At 41.3% G+C, this 19,491-nt stretch overlaps 1 protein-coding gene across 1 annotated transcript in view; it reads right to left on the bottom strand.

Annotated features, from left to right (window-relative positions):
- Positions 1 to 16,613, bottom strand: part of LOC132137575 (collagen alpha-1(XXVII) chain B-like) — a 153,801-nt gene extending 137,188 nt beyond the window's left edge. The window contains exons 1-2 of the mRNA XM_059547606.1: positions 16,072 to 16,613; positions 13,857 to 13,927 (exon numbers count right to left, since the gene is read on the bottom strand). Coding sequence (XP_059403589.1) covers positions 13,857 to 13,927; positions 16,072 to 16,124 — 124 coding nt within the window. The 5' untranslated portion in view covers positions 16,125 to 16,613. The remainder of the gene's footprint in view (positions 1 to 13,856; positions 13,928 to 16,071) is intronic.
- Positions 16,614 to 19,491: the final 2,878 nt, after the last annotated feature.

A 19,491-nucleotide genomic window follows, 5' to 3' on the forward strand; every position in this document is an offset into this window, starting at 1 on the left:
GAAGAAAAAACGCATCCATGTTTGAAACAAGTGGAAGGTTAGAAAATCATGACAGAATTTTCCTTCTTGAAGTGAGGTAATCCTTTAATTTAATGTCTGAAGTTATATTAGTCTAATTGTTTTGCTATGGTATTTTTGTTAAAACCACAGTCAGTAGGTGTTCTTGTAGGCCCAAGTGTTCTATAGGGAGCTGCTTTTTGGTCATGTTGTGCAGCTGCAACAGAATGCTTTGTAAAACAACACAGAATAAATATGTTTAACATCTATTTTTTTCTATTTTTTTTTATTTTAGAATTGGAATCAATAAGCAGAAGCAAAATCAAAATCAAAATCAATTAAATTCAAACGATGAATCAGCTTGAATCAGCATCAGATCCAAGAACCAGGCTAATACAGTATCTACCAGAACTTCCTGTTGCCTGTGAAATTTGTCAGAATGAAATGCCAGTGGAAAGTGGAACGTCATACACTGGAAAACATATTTTACACGAAAGATAAGAGCAACGGCCAGAGACGAATTCCAGAAACTCTCCAGCTACAGCTTACAAAGATGACTTGATCATTAGTCATGCAGCAGATACCCTGAGAAATCTCAGGCAGCAGAATGGGAATGTGCTATATGGACTCACATATGGGTAAAAACATAAAACATACACTCGAAAAAATTTCCATGCCTTGTTGATGGCAGTTGCATTTCATTAATGTCTGATACAGAAGCACCATATGTTACATGTACATGAATGATTTAGACTGGATGTGTCGGATAATATGAACATCCCACCACATAAAATCTGTACAGAGCAGATGTGGGAATTCTAGACAGACCTTGAATAAAAAAACCAATAGCTTTAGGCTTACTGACTGAAACAAAAAGCCAAAAAAAGTGCACATGGTAGTCCTTCATGTCATGCATAGCTTCTCAATTCTGTACAAAGCACAAAACCTCAATTTAAGTGACAGTTGTACATTGCAGGAATAGACCACCAGCTTTATTTATGCAAGAAAAAAACACAGAATACATCCAATATTATAAACTCATTCATCTATAGCCAGTAAACGTCTCTGGTTATGAATGTAACCATGGTTTCTTGAGTAGGGAATGAGACACTGCGTCCTCTAGGTCGCTATGGGGAACACCTCGTCGTGACCCGTGTCTGGAGCATACATTGAAAAAACATCAACGAGTTGGCCGGCGACAGCCTCTGACGTCACTACCGGCACAACTATAAATAGGCACCGGGAGAACACGTCATTCACTTCTTCATCTGAAGCTTGCGTCCGAAGCATGCCAGGGAGCTAGAAGACGCAGTGTCTCGTTCCCTGCTCAGGCAACCATGGTTACATTCATAACCTGAGATGTTCCCTTTCAAGGGAACTTCTCTAGGGGTCGTTATGGGGAACAGTATACCCACGCTGCCATGCTGAGGGGAGTGCAGGCCAGAATCATGGCGAACACTAAGTACCAACTCTACCATTTCCATGGAAGTTGCCCCTTGGACGTTTAGACGGCTGTCCATGACATTACTCCTTACAGCGAAAGGCCTAGGCTGCATACCCAACTTATTTGTTAGGGCTTCGGCCCGGGGTAAAGCTGAAGGCTTGGAACCAAGATAGATTTCTTTAAAGGGATATGGCTAAGAACCAAGCGTTTTATTCTAAGTTTTGCCTGTCACACAGGGGCTACCGCTTGCTCTTGCATAAGCTTGCTGAAGGAGCTGTCTCAACAGATCCCTAGTAGCAACACCCTGTTTAGATAGGTATCCAAGGATACATACTGTAGGTGGAGTGGCGCCCAAGATGAACGGGGCTTTTACCAACTCAAGAAAGGGCACGAAGCAACCGCGCAAAGCCCTCACCATATAGGATTTTAGAAAGAATGCAAAGCACTAGTGTGCGAACTTACCACAGTGTGGATTCCAGAAAGTGAACTTGATAAAGCCACTTGGAAAAAATGCTTTCTCACCCGAATTAAAGGGGTTTTAGTCTGAATAAAATGCTAGTAGCAGAACTGTAAAATGAATAGATGTGATTATGACAAAAAAAAATTGATTGTATGAAGAGAGCGCGCCATACGTTTGAGATCGTTTTACTTTGTTGACTGTTTCCCATCAAGGAGACCGCTGAACGCGCCTCGTTGTTGCATTTTAAAACACAATTGCAATGTTTTCAAAAGACACTATAGTATTAAAAATAAAATTATCCCAAACTTATTGACTGTGCTGCGCAGTCAATGAACCGCTTTTTTCACATCAAACATTTTATGCAAGTATTATGACCAGTACTTTTTTGTTTGATTCTGTTTTGCAAAATGTTAGATTTTTTATTTTTGTGTTCGGATAGGCCTATTTGTTTTATAAAATCCGGCATTTACAGTGCATTAGATCATGACAGTGCATGCATGCTTGCATACGAGGACTAGCGAGCGTGGGTTTGGCTAGATGTATTTGGAGGATATTGCTCACGTCTCGTTCTGCACATATCCAAATGTTTCCATATTCGCAATGTATCGGAATGTTAAACTATAATATATATATATATTTTTTTTTATGTAAACTAGATGGATAAGATCATCCTCTTCACATGAGCCAAAACATCCTTGGCATAACAGCAGAGTGGACCGGTGTACTACGGTCTATTTAAACTGACCAGTGTAACCTTTTATATGTTTGGTTGACTGTACTTTATTTTAATAATGAACAGACTGCGATGTAAGTTTGAAATTAGAGTGCACTTTAGATGTTCTGTGTCATTTATACCAATGGACCAATGTTGCTGGTTGCTAGTGTGTTTGCAGCACTACTATTATTTATTTTTTATATATTTTATTTTTATATATTTTTCAGTTTAATTGATTTTTATTTATAAAATTGTATTTATTTTATTTAAATGTATATTTAAGTTAACATTTATGTTCCAACAAACTTGAAGAATTCAGCTTGATAAATGCTCTACAACTATGATGTAAATGATTGACTTTTTAGGTAATATATATATATATAAAACCTGTTTTATATATTTAATAATTTTATAACTACTATTTAATACTTTTATATACTATTTAATACAGTTTATGATTTGTTTGGTTAACTTTGGATACATTTTTTTTTATTTTAATACCATGCAGTGCACAAAATTAAGATTAGAGAGATGGTTCAAGTCTGTGCTCAATAAATGATGATAAGTTTAGAAATGTTGTGCATCCACTTATTATTAGTGTGACATTTTAGCATGCAAATGAAGCGGAAAACTTCAAGATATCGGCCCTAAAAATTGGCAGCACATATCGGCCTATCGGTTGACCCTGACCTCTAAACATCGGCATCGGCTATAGAAAAACCGATATCGGTCGATCTCTAGAATGGTGCATCCCAAAACTATATGTTTAAGAGTCATCAACTTGATCTGTGGAAATAACGCTGGAGCGCTCTGGGGAAAGAACAGTTGACTCAATCTACATGAGAGGAGAACTCAGAATTCAGAATGAGAGTAGCGCACTCATAGGTGACCCTTCTTAGTAAAGGGGAGCGCTGCTAAACTACCCAAATAGCCCCTCATGTTTGAGGGAAGTGATGCTTGAAGTGTATAAATAAATATACACTGTCTGAGTGGAGCCCAAGGAACCAAGATCTAACCATCTCAAGAAAGGGAACGATGCTGAGCGCGTAACCCATACCGTACAGGAATTCAGAAAGTGCGCAAAGTCTTGTGTGCACATTTACCACTTACGTGGATTTTAGAAAGTTCGCAAAGTGTTCAACGTGCACACTCACCACCATGTGGTTTTCCGAAAGTACACAGAGCTTAGCGTGTGTACTTAAAGGTTCCTAAACATCGCAGAGATGCCGAACCGCATGGGAGAAGCAAGCTCAAATTTACAAACCTCGGGCGAGGGGAGCATCACCTGAGGCAGCATATACAAGAAGACTTCCGTAACTAGCACCGCCACTTCCCGCTTGATGCGTCAGCATCAACTAAGCGGCCAGACAAACATGAAATTCCTTGCAGTGCCGGGCCTGATGATCAAGAAGGCTCCCGCAGAAACCTGTGTTTTGGCCCCCTGGTACCTGAAACATGAAGCCGGAAGGCTGATCAGGGCTATCATACCGGCCGGACACAATACCGACAAGTGTTTAGTAAACACTGTAGTCGAGCATTGCAAAGAAACTCACAGAAGATTAGTACACACATAACTACCAGCAATTTGATACATATATAAGTACAGGTGCTGGTCATATACGTTAATAGATTACCATCAAAAAGTTTATTTCACTAATTCCATTCAAAAAGCGAAACTTGTATGTGGCAGGAGGGCGTGGTTTAGCGAAGTCTGCAGCGGGAGAGAGAATCAGGAGACGAACGGTTAGTGAGTGGTTTGAGCGGAAACTATCAACACCTGTCTCTTGTTTCAGTAATTGGTGTGGAGAGAGTATAAAACGCCAGGAGAGACAGAAGCAGTCGAGATAGAGACAGACTGCTGACGGAAACCGGAAGGAGTGAAGAGGAAGCGTTTGCCGATAGTGTGTGCTAGTGTCAGTGCTAGTGTCAGAATAAGAGTCACCATTGGTGTTTGTGAAGATTACTTTTTATTTTATTAAAAATTTGTCAGCAGTCCATCTGACCCCTTGTCCTCTTCCTTTCCTCCTGCGAACTTACTACACTGGTGCCGAAACCTGGGTAAGGAAGAAGGAGTGCCATCGCCATGCAGAGCCTGTCCTCCACGCCATTTGTGGACATCATCTCATCCCTCGCGGCCCTGCACCAAGAGCAACATCAGGCCCTGCTGGACTTGAGATCTGATCAGGAGCGGCGGTTCCACGCGTTCCGTTCCACGGAAGTGTGCAGCTGGCCCCGAGACCAATGGCCAGTACGGCTAATCCCCCTGCTCTCGGGCGAGTCCCAGGTGGCCGCACAAAAGCTACCGGAGGCGAACCTCCTGGTCTTCGACAACCTGAAGAGGGCCATCATTCAGCGGGTCGGCCGGACCCCAGAGCAGTATCGCCGGCGGTTCCATTCACTGGAACTGGGGGAATACAATCGGCCCTTCGCGATGGCCCAGCAGATCCGGGAATCCTGCCGCAAGTGGCTACTGGCCGAGGGAAGTGACTTCTTAAGAAAACAGCTGAACGGGTCCAGTGCCACTGTCCCACGTCACTGGACTCGGCCATCCAACTAGCGGAGGACCACATGGTGGCATGCCCAGGGGTCGGCAAACCCACAACCTCAGTCTCTCTCTCCCCCTCTCTCCCCCGTCCTTCTCTCTCTCGACCTTTCCCTCTCCCTAGGTCCCGTCCACCCGGCCCTCCTCGTGTCCCGACCAAGGGCATCACATGAGTCCAAGGTCCCCGCCCAAGCTGCCAGAGGGGACAGCGCTTCGGTTTCTCCGCTCTCCGCGCCAATTCTCCAATCCACTCCCTGCCATCGGAGCGGCGGGGATGTCTGGGCTGGCCTGTTGGCATTGCGGGGACCCGGAGCATTTTGTGGACAGGTGTCCAATGATGGAGGTGGGGACGATGATCCGGGTCCCGGATGTCCCACATGCCACCCCTGGTCAGGCAGAAGAGTACCGAATACCTGTGAGTATCAAGGGCCTTGGTGGATTCAGGATGTAACCAAACCTCAATCAATCAAAACCTGATTCAACCAGGGGCATTGGATACAAGCCGCGTGGTTAAGGTGGGGTGTGTACACAGGGATGTGGTGGAGTATCCGCTGGTCCCGATTATTATTCATTTCCGGGGTCAAAAGCATAGTGTGGAGGTGGCGGTTAGTCCCCAACTCTGGCATCCGATAATTTTGGGAACGAATTGGCATGCGTTTACTGTTTTATTTGGGTCGTTATGTGCGGATGCTTCTTGGGGAAATAAGGCACGGAAGGGGACCATGCGTTTGCAGGTGGGAGAAACTGAGCCAGGACCGCTGGGTTCTGCTTCAGGGGAACCGAGCGAAATCGGGAGACTTATTCTCTCGGAGCGTGATGACTTTCCTCTGGAGCAGTCTCAGGACGAGACATTAAAACATGCTTTTCAACAGGTCCGCTCCATCGATGGCCAGCCTCTCCAACCTGCCCACCCGCTCACCTATCCGTATTTTGCCATTTTAAGAGATCGGTTGTATCGAGTGACCCAAGACGCTCGGACAAAAGTAAATACAACCCAGTTGTTGATTCCAAAGAGCCACAGGGAAATGCTTTTAGGCGCAATGCTAGACATGGGGGTAATAGAAGAATCCAATAGGAACTGGGCGAGCCCGATAGTTTTAGTTCCGAAAACGGATGGCTCAGTCCGGTTCTGTGTGGATTACCGCAAGGTGAATGCTCTGTCGAAATTCGATGCGTATTCAATGCCGCGGGTCGACGAGTTGCTTGATCGGCTAGGCTCGGCTGTTTTTTTTCGACATTGGACAGCTTTCACCACGCCATTTGGATTACACCAATTTGTTACCCTTCCATTTGGATTGTTTGGGGCACCGGCCACCTTTCAGCGCCTCATGGATAAGATTCTGCGGCCCCATGCTGCATATGCGGCTGCCTACCTGGATGATATCATTATATTTAGTAATGATTGGCAGCGGCATATGCAGCATCTGAGGGCTGTTCTGAGATCGCTGAGGGGGCTGGACTCAAGGCCAAGCCAAAGAAGTGTGCGATTGAGCGTGTGGAAGTAAGGTATCTGGGCTTCCACTTGGGGCATAGACAGGTGCGTCCCCAAATTGACAAGACAGCCGCTATTGCGACCTGCCCATGTCCCAAGACCAAAAAGGAGGTAAGGCAGTTCTTGGGGCTGGCAGGGTATTTATGACGGTTTATTCCTAATTATTCGGACCTCACCAGTCCTTTGACTGACCTTACTAGAAAGGAGGTGCCAGATATGGTCCAGGGGACGGAGCCGTGTCAGCAGGCCTTTACCCAGGTAAAGGTTGCCCTGTGTGGCGGGCCGTTGTTACACTCTCCTGATTTTTCTCTCCCTTTTCTGTTGCAGATGGACACGTCGGACAGGGGGCTGGGTGCAGTCCTGTCGCAGGAGATAGAGGGGGAGGAACGGCCAGTGCTGTACATTAGCTGGAAGCTCTCGAAGAGAGTGGTTAAGTACAGCACCATAGAAAAAGAGTTCCTTGCCATCAGATGGGCCGTCCTCACCCTCCGCTATTATCTCCTGGGATGGGAATTCACCCTCTGTTCGGACCACGCTCCCCTGCAGTGGCTCCACCGCATGAAGGATACCAACGCGCGGATCATTCGTTGGTATTTGGCTTTACAGCCTTTTAAGTTTAAGGTGATCCACAGGCCGGGTGTTCAGATGGCTGTGGCCGACTTCCTCTCCAGAAATGGGGGGGGCTGCAGGCCGGATGGCTCCCAGGCCTGAGTCAGGGGGTGGGGGTATGTAGCAGGGGGGGGCGCGGTTTAGTGAAGTCTGCAGCGGGAGAGAGAATCAGGAGACAAATGGTAAGTGAGTGGTTTGGGCGGAAACAATCAAAACCTGTCTCTTGTTTCAGTAATTGGCGTGGAGAGAGTATAAAACGCCAGGAGAGACAGAAGCAGTCGAGAGAGAGATGGACTGCTGACGGAAACCGGAAGGAGTGAACCGGAAGCGTTTGCTGATAGCGTGTGCTAGTGTCAGAATAAGAGTCACCATTGGTGTTTGTGAAGATTACTTTTTATTTTATTAAAAACTTGTCAGCAGTCCATCCAACCCCTTGTCCTCTTCCTTTCCTCCTACGAACTTACTACATTGTATATTATATTTATTACTGATTTATTACACAGACTGATATATTTCAAAAGTTTATTTCTTTTAATTTTGATGATTATAACTGACAACTAAGCAAAATCCCAAATTAAGTATCTCAGAAAATTTGAATATTGTGAAAAGGTTCAATATTGAAGACACCTGGTGCCACACTCTAATCAGCTAGTTAACTCAAACCACCTGCAAAGACTTTTAAATGGTCTCTCAGGCTAGTTCTGTAGGCTACACAATCATGGGGAAGACTGCTGACTTGACAGTTGTCCAAAAGATGACCATTGACACCTTGCACAAGGAGAGCAAGACACAAAAGGTCATTGCAAAAGAGGCTGGCTGTTCACAGAGCTCTGTGTCCAAGCACATTAATAGAGAGGCGTAGGGAAGGGAAAGATGTGGTAGAAAAAAAGTGTACAAGCAATAGGGATAATCGCACCCTGGAGAGGACTGTGAAACAAAACCCATTCAAAAATGTAGGGGAGATTCACAAAGAGTGGAGTGCAGCTGCAGTCAGTGCTTCAAGAACCACCATGCACAGACGTATGAAAGACATGGGTTTCAGCTGTCGCATTCCTTGTGTCAAGCCACTCTTAAACAACAGACAGCGTCAGAAGCATCTAAAGACAAAAAGGCCTGGAGTGCTGCTGAGTAGACCAAAGTTATGTTCTCTCATGAAAGTAAATTTTGCATTTCCTTTGGAAATCAGGGTCCCAGAGTCTGGAGGAACAGAGGAGAGGCACACAATCCACGTTGCTTGAGGTCCAGTGTAAAGTTTCCACAGTTCCTCAGTGATGGTTTGGGGTGCCATGTCATCTGCTGGTGTTGGTCCACTGTGTTTTCTGAGGTCCAAGTTCAACGCAGCCATATACCAGGAAATTTTATACCAACAGGGATACCATGGTCCTTAAACCAGGTACTGGTAGCTAGAGCACTTCAAGCTTCCTGCTGCTGACCAACTTTATGGAGATGCAGATTTCATTTGCCAAGTCGATGAAATGAAATCTGTATCTCCATAAAGTTGGTGTAACACTAATGAGCTGATGGTATTTTAGCCATCTGTTCCATATTAATGAATCCTGACTCTCTAACACATTCTACACTCAAAGACCAGAACGTGAGTAAACAAGGACCTTCGTTTTACAACATCTTCCAACATAATTCACCATTTGGGGCGCCGCGATGTCGGCAACATCCTGGCGTGGGTGACAGTTATTACACCTATTGAGACTGTCCAGGGATACCCGCGCGAGCCTCAAAGAAGAAACAAAACACCCACATTCCTAAACACACACAAACTTTTCTTTACGCTCTTTATGTAAGTCCATAATAATATGTATTTTGAATAGGTTTGTGTGTTGCATAGAATGGTTAATCCTGTTATGCGAGGATTATAAGTTGCTGACTTGTAAATGGGAAATGTTTTTGGAATGAATGTTCTCACAAAGAGTCATGATTCTGTAACCCTACCCCCCTGACCAGGTCGTAAAACTTTATGACCTAACTGACAGAACAGCAAAGCCAGATCACTGGTACCTTTTCTCAATGTATTCTAAACTGGTATTGAGTATTGCTTTTTGGTGCATTAGATGTTTTCCATAATCAAAAATTGGAGTATCTACAATTTTATCGTGTGTTAATCAAACTTTAAATGTGTGTAATTCTGCATATGAATGTAACGTCGTGTTTCTATCAGTTATATATGTCATTTTTTGCAGTCTGTGGAATCGTCATGTTGTGACCAAACTATCCACCTATAGGAAAGGTGTGTAAAACGTATTAATCTGGAATTACTAACTTGCTAGAATATCACTGCTGAAATCTGATAAGCCATAACTTATTAGAGTGGGTGGTTCCCCAGAGACAAAGGAACATTTTTCCCGCTTCAGATCGCGGATGTTCATTGGTTGTTCACGCAAACAGAGGCGTGAACCAGTCAAGCCATAAGAACTGACCCAGGAAGTTCCTCCCGGTCTTTCTGCTTGTTCTTCTTGCTCTTCTTCGCGCTCTTGGTCCGCTCTTCTATCGCCGTTGATCTCAGCATGGCGGCTGAGAGAACAGCCTGTTCTCATGGCTCCTTCGGGAGCTTTCATCTCCGTTGTTTTCATTTCTTTTACTTACTAAGTTCCTCTCTACACGAGGAATACAAATACTGATTCTGCAGCAGCCCCGGAAGACACAAGAGAACACGCCCAATCACAAAGAGACCACATGCAAGTATCCTCCTCTATGGAGATTTAAATGCTGTTTAAAGTTTTTCTATTACCTTTTCAAGGTGATTTGATTCGTTGTTGTCTTTCAAGGGTTACTCTCTGTGAGTTTGCATAACTGAGCGTAATTCTGTGATCGCGCCTAATTCTCTCATCCTCTCTCTCTCATCCTCTCTTTTACTTATTCTCTCTCTCTCTCTTCCTCATTTGGATTCCGTTATGTCTGGTACAAAGTTTACTGTCTGTATTGTCATACGCGTATTTACTCTGTGTGATTTGTAGTTTGATGTATTATTTCAATTATTAAAAACCAATATATATTCATGATTGCCTCTGTCTGAAACGCTCACATCACGAGTCAATGAAATGTCTGATCTTTAGCTACAAGCTCTTTACTTTTTAGTAACCGAAATTTCATAATGATAGATAATGTTTTCATGGCCAGAGAATATTTTTCCTTGAATTATAAGAAGTGATAACTTTATTGAAAGTTGATAAGTTAATCTTACGGCCGTTTGCTGCACAAACCACTGTTTGATTTGAGGTAATTTACAGTAAGAGATATCACTATAATTGATATGAAGAATGGAATATTGACATATTTATGAGTAAATTACAGTGCCTTGTAATGAGTTATTGATATATACAATTGACCTATTTTTCATCCTCAATAATTTTAATGTAACAGTCATATGGGGTGGTGGTGTTGGTGCAGTGGATAAGACACATGCCTGTGGTGTGAGAGACCCGGGTTCGAATCCACTGTGAGACACCAATGTGTCCCTGAGCAAGACACTTAACCCCTAGTTGCTCCAGAGGCGTGCGACCTCTGACATATATAGCAATTGTAAGTCGCTTTGGATAAAAGCGTCAGCTAAATGAGTAAAAAAAAAAAAAAAAAAAAAAAAAAATATGATATATATATACATATATATATATATATATATATATATATATATATATATATATACCACATGCCGCATTGCTACAGTAATTCAGGCAAAAGGAGCCACAACTAAGTATTGAGTGCTGTACATGCTCATACTTTTCATGTTCATACTTTTTTTTAGTTGGCCAAGATTTCTAAAAATCCTTTCTTTGTATTGGTCTTAAGTAATATTCTTATTTTCTGAGATACTGAATTTGGGATTGTCCTTAGTTGTCAGTTATAATCATAAAAATTAAATGAAATAAACATTTGAAACATATCAGTCTGTGTGAAATTAATGAATATAGTATACAAGTTTCACTTTTTGGATGGAATTAGTGAAATAAACTTTTTGATGATATTCTTATTATATGACCAGTACCTGTATATACAGAATGGATCATACTGACCCACCCTGGTTCCTGCACTGGAGCCCCGCTCAAGGGGCAACTCCCTTTAGTCCGGAACATCAGTAAGTTGGTTACTATGAACATAGAACCAAACGAAACATCATAGGTCCAGCATAGGAGACTGTTTGCAAGAAATTCCCACCTAACCTCGGTCAGGTGGAGAGCTGGTGGTTACAGGGGGATTAGGAAGGGGAGAATAAGGGCATATGTAAAAAACCCCAAAGAGAACAAGTAGATACAAAGTATCACTCTGATTCGGACGAGAACGCTGATGCCTCGTCTGGATCACATCCCTTAAAAAAGGAGAAAAGGAGCGTGACTCGCGACACTAGCCTTCTGTGCCCACTTCTAATCATCTGATCGAGACGGACCAGGACCCCTATGTTGATCGGGCTCTGACCTAGACCTTCATGGAACGAAGGATCTGAAAGCAGCGGAGCGCGCCTTCGTCTCCCCGAAAATATCGATTACCGTCTCAATAGAAATACCTAAAAGTTCAGAAGAAAGCATTTTCTCTCTTCCCTATGTTTGCCAGGTTCATCCACAAATGTCTCTCTGCCACCACCCTGGCCACCATAGTCCTGCCCATGGTGGAGGCAGCCTGCTTGGTAGCATGGAGAGAGATCCGTGGTGCGGCGCAGCTCGGCTACCTAATCAGGAGAAAGGCCCTCGCCTCTATCCAGGTCTCTTAGCAGATCAGTCTGATATGCTTTAAGCACCACCATCATGTGTAATGAAGCCACAACCTGACCTGCTGCTGCGTATGCCTTACCATTTAAGCGAGATGTATTTCTTGAAGGGGCTTAGATGGCAAGGAGGGAGATTAAGAGAGGATGTCTCCCCCGCAGAAAGAAAGTTCTTTCTACAGGGGGCATCCTCTCATAGCCACTTTCGTGCATCGCCTCGATGTAGGCATAACTCTTATGCCGAAACCAATGGATGCGAGAAGAAAACGGCATCTTCCATTTCTTTTCAATCTCTGTATGGATATTAGGCAGAAATGGAAGGCTCACCTGAGCTGAAGAGCTATGGTAAGAAAGATAATGCTAGTTGAGGTGGCCTCACGGCGTAACCTTGTTAGCACACTTCCATGGCAAGTCCAACTTTGCCGTGGCGCGATCCATAACCTCCAACAGCTCTATATACGCAGGGCAAGGAGGATTGAGAAGGTTCAGCCACAGCTTCTTCACCATCCTCAAATATCTCCTGCTTTTCCTGGGTGAAAACCCAGCAGAGCACTAACCTCAGTATCAGAAAGTGTTAAAGATATAACATCATCCACCCGAGACTCTCCCTTGTCCGCCGCCGACGAGCGTGAAAGGGAAAGTCCCTCTCTAAACATCTCAGACAGATCCACCTGTAATTCTCAGGAGCTCAGTCCCCTCCGTGCCTCAGCAGCAGCAGGTCCTCAACTGCAGGAAGCAGATGGCTGCCTTTTTTTCCTCGGAAAGAGAGACGAACAAGAGCGGAGCTTTTTCATTGAAATGCTTACAATGCATGCAGATTGCCTCGTGCATGCTCTTCACCCAAACAAATGACGCAAAGATTGTGTGTGTCATCGGGTGTCAAATAACGCCGTCACGGATGCACAAATTGTCTAACCGCTTGCTAGTAGTCGCCATGATAGACTGAGAAAGAATGCTCTAACTAGTTCTTTCAGATGCACGCTTCAAACAGAACAGTCAGTGAAGATGAAGAAGAGAATGACGTGTTCTCCAGGTGCCTATTTATAGTCGCGCCGGTAGTGACATCAGAGGCTGTTGCCGGCCAACTCGTTGGTGTTTTTTTCAATGTATGCTTCAGACACGGGTCACGACGAAGTGTTCCCCATAGCGACCCCTAGAGGACGCAGCTCGAAGTTCCCTTGAAAGGGAACTCAGTGACATCCAATCAGGCACAATGCCATTCAAATGAGGTTGGAATCAAATGCAAAACATATAGAATTGTGCAAACAATGGCTTCTGATTGACTTGAGAAATAACCGACTCATAGCAGTTATACATTGCTGATCAAAGGCTTCTCCATATATCATCTAAATATTGTTAACTCTTGCAAATAAGGAGCACACTGCTCCTAAAAATATAGTGCCTGTAGCCTCTTTTACCTCTGAGTTATGGAAAACTCCAGTGGGTTGTAACATTACAGGTCTATTTATCCAAGTCCTGTCAAGTATCCTCACATTTTATTGCAAGGCAGAGTAAGGTCTTTGCACTTCAATGAACCCGTGTGCTAATGTAACATACTGGGTTATGGCACGGATGTCAAGACCATGGTAGAACTGAACAGACATTTTGCAGATGCACATTTCGCATGTTGATCAGGCACTAAAATTCTGGTTGCACTTTATTTTACAGTACGTGTACTTACATGTACTTATAGTGTACTTACAGTGTATTTATCTAAGTAAGTTCTGGTAATACAAGGTAACTACATAGGGTAGGGTTAGGTTTAGGAGTAGGTTCAGGGTTAGTACCTAGTTATTACATAGTTATTGTAATTACTATAATAAGTACATAGTATGTAAATGTAATGTAAAGATTTAGGAAATTTATGAATGAAAATTCAGACTTACCTGCAGACTGTGCTTGTGCAAACATTAGACAGCATGTACAGTAAAGAACAACGGAGAGAAAGACAGCTCTCCTGTTAAAAAAAAGAGAAAATAATTACAAATACAAATTGAACAGGTCAAACATTTAGCTGACATCTATATGTGATTTTACAATATCTCTTGACAACTTCACGGCTCAAGCAATAATGACAGAAGATTCAACTTAATAGCATGAATTTGACTCATGTAAAAAACATCTGTTGGAACTAAAGGGATTTATTTCCAGTCATTTTGATTCAACTTTTTCTAAGGTTAATATTTTTAGACGTTACCCAGAGTTTTAAACCACTTAAGAACTGCTTCTGATATAAAAAAAAAACAGGTTTACACAATACTTTTCAAAGGTTTGGGGTTGTTACATTATGTTTTTGAAAGAAATTACTTATGCTCACCAAGTCTGCATAAAAAATTGAGTAAAAACAGGTATATTGTGAAATATTATTACAATTTAAAACAACTGTTTCCTATTGTAATACATTTTACATTTTATAATTTATTTATGTGATGGGAAAGCTGAAACTTCAGTCTTCAGGGTCACATGATTCTTCAGAAATCATTGTAATATACAGATTTGATGCTCAACAAACATTTATTATTATTGATCAATGTTGAAAACAGTTGTGCAGCTTTTATTATTTTAATATTTTTCTGAAAACCATGATACATTTTTGGGATTGTTTAATAAATAGAAAGATTAAAAGAACACAATTTATTTGAAATAGATTTTGTACCATCATAAATGTTTTTACTGTCACTTTTGATTAATTCAATATGTCCATCCTGAATATAGTATTCATTTCTTAAAATAAATCTTATTGACCCAAAACATTTGAATGGTAGTTTATAACCAAAGAGTTTAGTTAAGTTCAAACATTTATTTAATTTCCCTCACGAATACTGATAAGAAAACTGTAAAGAAAGGGTGGCCAATCAAAAAGACAAGCACTTTATGTTAAAAACTCCGATATTATAACAGTGAGGAAATAACAATGCCTCTGAGAGTCATTTAAACCCATGAAAGGTCAAACCAAAGAACAAGAAATGCCTTTGCCAATGGTCTTTTTCTTTCTCCCAGCTACTGGAAAAAAAAAAAAAGTATTGGGATCACATTGTCCCATTCTACACTAAAGCATCACCACATCCATTACCAGTCTAGTCAGTGTCCAAAAGCAGCACTTTTTCTGCCCCCATGTGCTGACAGTGTGGATGTGGGGATGCCATTTGTGATCAAATATTGTACTGTATGCAGTTTTACTTTAGTCAGCATTTTCAGTCATAGCCACAAGAACTATATGCTTGCCATTCTGCCCCCCCCCCCATATCCACTTTCACACATAATACAGTTCAGAGAGTGCAAGAGAGAGAGAGAGAGAGAGAGAGAGAGAGAGAGAGAGAGAGAGAGAGAGAGAGAGAGAGAGAGAGATGGTAGGGGGGGAGCAGAAATCTAAACACAAGATTTCACCATCCCCTCTAACAAAGTACTATAATGGAGAACAGTCAAGATTTGCAACAGCTGATCTCTCTTCGGCAATTACAAACGTGTCAAAAGATAGAAGGAGACCAAACATGGCTCTTGAAAAAAAAAAAATACATTAGTTTGCCTATAAATATTATTAGAACCTAAATAATGAAATATTAATAAAAAATAATTACACAAATAATCACTGAAAACAAGAGTTTATATGTTAAACAATTTTCACTCTTAAGTAATTTGATCTTGTTTTTAAGATTTTTTTTATATTTTTATAAGCAAAATAAACAGCTGAGCAGGGCTGGTCATTCATTCCAGAGATTAAAATAAATTACTATTCTAAAACATCATTGGTTACAAAAAATAAAAAAGCATTTAATGCATTCATTATAATTCATTATAATTATATTCACATCCATATATATATATATATATATATATATATATATAATAAAAAGATAAAAATAAGCAAATTCTTTACTTCTGGAGGAACGCTGTTCAACAAAGTTAAACAATATTTCTGTGTCCCATTCATTCATCAAGTTTCCCCAAACTCCAGAATGGACATCAAGACCTCCCTTCGTGAACTCATTCTTCCTTATGTAACGGAGCTGACAGCCAATAGGCTAATTTATTACCCATTTAACGTTTGTGTCAAATCTATCTTAATATCCATTGTCATGACGTGAGAGCGCTGTTACTCACCCCCCGACTCCAGCTGCTTTGAGTCTGGAGCTCGGGGCATTGTCCGGCTCCATCGCGCTTAGCCTACTTCATTCTTCCTCGGGGATGTTTGCTGCTGCAGTCAAGACATGACAGAGTTGCTGAATTACTTCCATAGCGCAATATCCTTTAATAACCGCTGAAGGTCTTAATGCAACCCAAATGCACAATACTGCATGCCGTAGTCTCCCCCCAGTGCCAAATGTAGTACTTTCCAAAGAGTGGATGCAGCCTTCTTCATCTGACAGTAACAGATCAGGTGATGCTGAAAGCTGGAAAGTTAAGTCCCAAGCGGCATAGACATGGTTTGCTGAGGTGAAGTACAAGCGCGTAGTCAAGTCGCCGACTAAATCAAGAACTTAGTAGGCATGCTAAAGATTTGGGCCACTGGAAGCATATTTCCCTCTGTCGCCCTCAACTGTCTTCTGAGAAAGAAACACTTCGAATTCGTTCTGGAAACTACAAGGGATTCAATGGAAGGTGTGTCTTACCAAAAGGAACCCGTTTATTTCCGTTTTCGTCAAAAAAAAATAATGAAGCGGAAAGAAAAAGAAAAAAATAAAAGAAAAAGAAACATCGATGATAAAAGAACGTCACACAAGACAATTTAAATACAAAGCTGATAATTTATCACAAATGTGAATCATTCTCCAACTTGCCTTTCGTTCTGATTTGACCATTTGCTCTTGTAATATCTTGTAAGGGTAATTTTGCTTTCAACAAGAAGAAATATGCCCTTCTCTATTTTTTTTATGTCTATTTTTATATTTTGGTATTGTGATTAGCCTACTCAGTTACTTTGCCATGTGAAATACAGAATTAATCAATGAAAATATTCATTCCTTCATTCATTCTTTAACAAAATGTGTATTTAATTGTGTGGGGTTTTCCACTGTGATGACAACTTCCTTCATCTTTAATGTCATTGTCTTGCTCAGATCCTGCTTTGAATGTAGTGGCATACTGTGTTGTGAAATTCCTTCTTCTTCCTCAAAAAAATAAAAATAAAAAAATAATAATAATATATAATATACCATAGCAGGCTTCAATGGCCGGGCTTTTTTAAACACAGTTGACAGTATTCTACCTTTATCCATCATAGCACACATTTAGCTAAGATACAGCATAGACATGGTGCACAGGGAGGAAACCATTGACTGGGGCTAGTTGTCACAAAAGGCTACATCTCAGTAACAGCAAGACCTTTCGTCATAAGTCCAATACAATGTCTGTTTTTCCTAGCAGTGGAAATGCTGTATACTGGTTTGTGCAGCTAATTCAAACCTACCACCTTAGAACATGATTACCTCATCTGCAACAATGATTGCTTCAATGCGCTAGTGCAACACAAATTGGTCCAAATGTGTTTGTGGAAACGGATTATTCAAGTAAACATTCTCACCCATTTATTTGTTAGCATATACTTTCACATCAATATTGAAATGAACTTTGAAATTAAAATCTGTGAGCACGCAGCTTGGTGACATTTCAATCAAACATTAAAAATACATGATTGTAATACACATGATTGTTAGCCTACTTTAATATTGTTATAATTTTATATATTTTTATTTTTGTAAAAGTGTAAAAATGTTTTAAAACATTTCTTTCCTTCATCCTTCCACTCTTTCACAATTCCTTAACACAGAGACTTTCCTCAAAATATTTTTTTTTTTTTTTTACATGAGGATGTCATGACATGTGGCCAGTAAATAATGCCAGAATTGTTGTTTTTGGGGTGAACTGCTGCTTTAAGCTTTATTTCATACACATTCTTTCTTAAAGTATGGAAGCCCATTTCCGCAACTGAATAAAAAGTTAAAAAGGTAACAGTGTGAATATTCTCTCATCATTTACTCATGCTGTCATGTTTGTGACTTCCCTGATGAAAAAAAAAAAAAAACAGCTAAAGCTGGTCGTCCAGCATGGTAGCATGTCCGCAAGCTGGTTTTAGAGGGGTATTGGCCACTTCTTTTGCTGGTCAGGCTGTTCTTAGCTGTGACAGGCTGGTCTAACCAGGTAAAACCAGTTTGGCCAGGCTAGGAGACCAGCTTGACCAGCTGAGTCAGTCTGGGATACAGCTAAAACCAACTACTTAAACCAGCCAAGACCATCCAACCAGCTTAGGCTGGTTTTAGATATTTTGTTCTTTCTTCGTCTTCTTCTTCTTTTTTAGCTAAACATTTTTTAATGAAGCAATTTCAGAGTCCATGTAATGCAGGTGAGAAATAACCCTGAACATTATGCTTAAAAAAAAACAAAAAACCTTGGCTGACCCTTCAGCCATCAGACATCAGGCTTCACGAGATTATCCATGCATACACTTGACATAAACAGTAACACGCTGTGAAATGTGATATACTGTAATTGTGTTGGGAAATTTGCGCAAGAAGTAGCCATGCTTTGCATTAGTTCTCACCAAGAAATGCTTAATAACATGCTAACATGGTCAATAAGACAACTGCCTCTTCACTTGATGTCATTCTTTCTGAGATTATTAAGGCTTCTTTTTCTTAAATCGGTACTTCCATTCAGTCATTGAATAACTCATCCCTTAATGCTGGGGTTGTCCCGAAAAGTTTTAAGCATGCTGTAGTTCAACCTTTGCTTAAGAAACAAGGTTTGGAGGAAAATTGCCTTCATAATTACTGGCCTGTCTCTAAGCTTTAATTTTCATCAGAACTTTTAGAAAAAGTTGTATATTCACAATTGATTTCCTTTTTGAATGCAACTAAATTAACAGAACCTCTCCAATCTGCTTTCTCTGCCCATCATAGCACTGAGTCTGCTTTGTTTAAAGGATTCAATGACATTTTGCTTGCAATGGATAGAGGTAAAAATTCAGTTCTGCTGCTTCTTGATCTTACAGCTGCTTTTAATACAGTTGATCATGATATTCTTCTCTGCCGGTTAGAAAATTTGTTTGGTATTGGGGGTATTGCTTTGCAGTGATTTAATTCATATCTTAGAGACAGGTCTTTTTCTGTTGAGTTAGGTAAGTTTTTTTTCATCTGTTTCTCCTATTATCTGTGGAGTGCCTCAAGGATCCATTTTAGGGCCACTTCTTTTTAATTTATATATGCGACCTTTGGGAGACATTATTAGGAGACACAGTGTTTCAATTCATTTATATGCTGATGATACCCAGTTGTACATACCACTGAAAGCTGGCAATACCATTGAACCCTTATTGGCCTGCCTTGGGGACATCAGGAAATGGCTGATGGAAGTAATCATCTTTGGCCCCCCTAAGTTGAGAAGTGTCTGGGTTGTGTTCCCTGGGTTTACACTAGGTGTCCTCCTTTCTCACGGTGTCTTTCTCCTTATCACTTCCTGTTCCCTTATTTGGTCACCTTCCTCCTGTTTAGTAATTGATTGTTCCCCACCTGTCTCCTGTTCCCT

The sequence above is a fragment of the Carassius carassius genome, chromosome 4 (assembly GCF_963082965.1).
Source record: "Carassius carassius chromosome 4, fCarCar2.1, whole genome shotgun sequence".
Classification (NCBI taxonomy): Eukaryota; Metazoa; Chordata; class Actinopteri; order Cypriniformes; family Cyprinidae; genus Carassius; species Carassius carassius.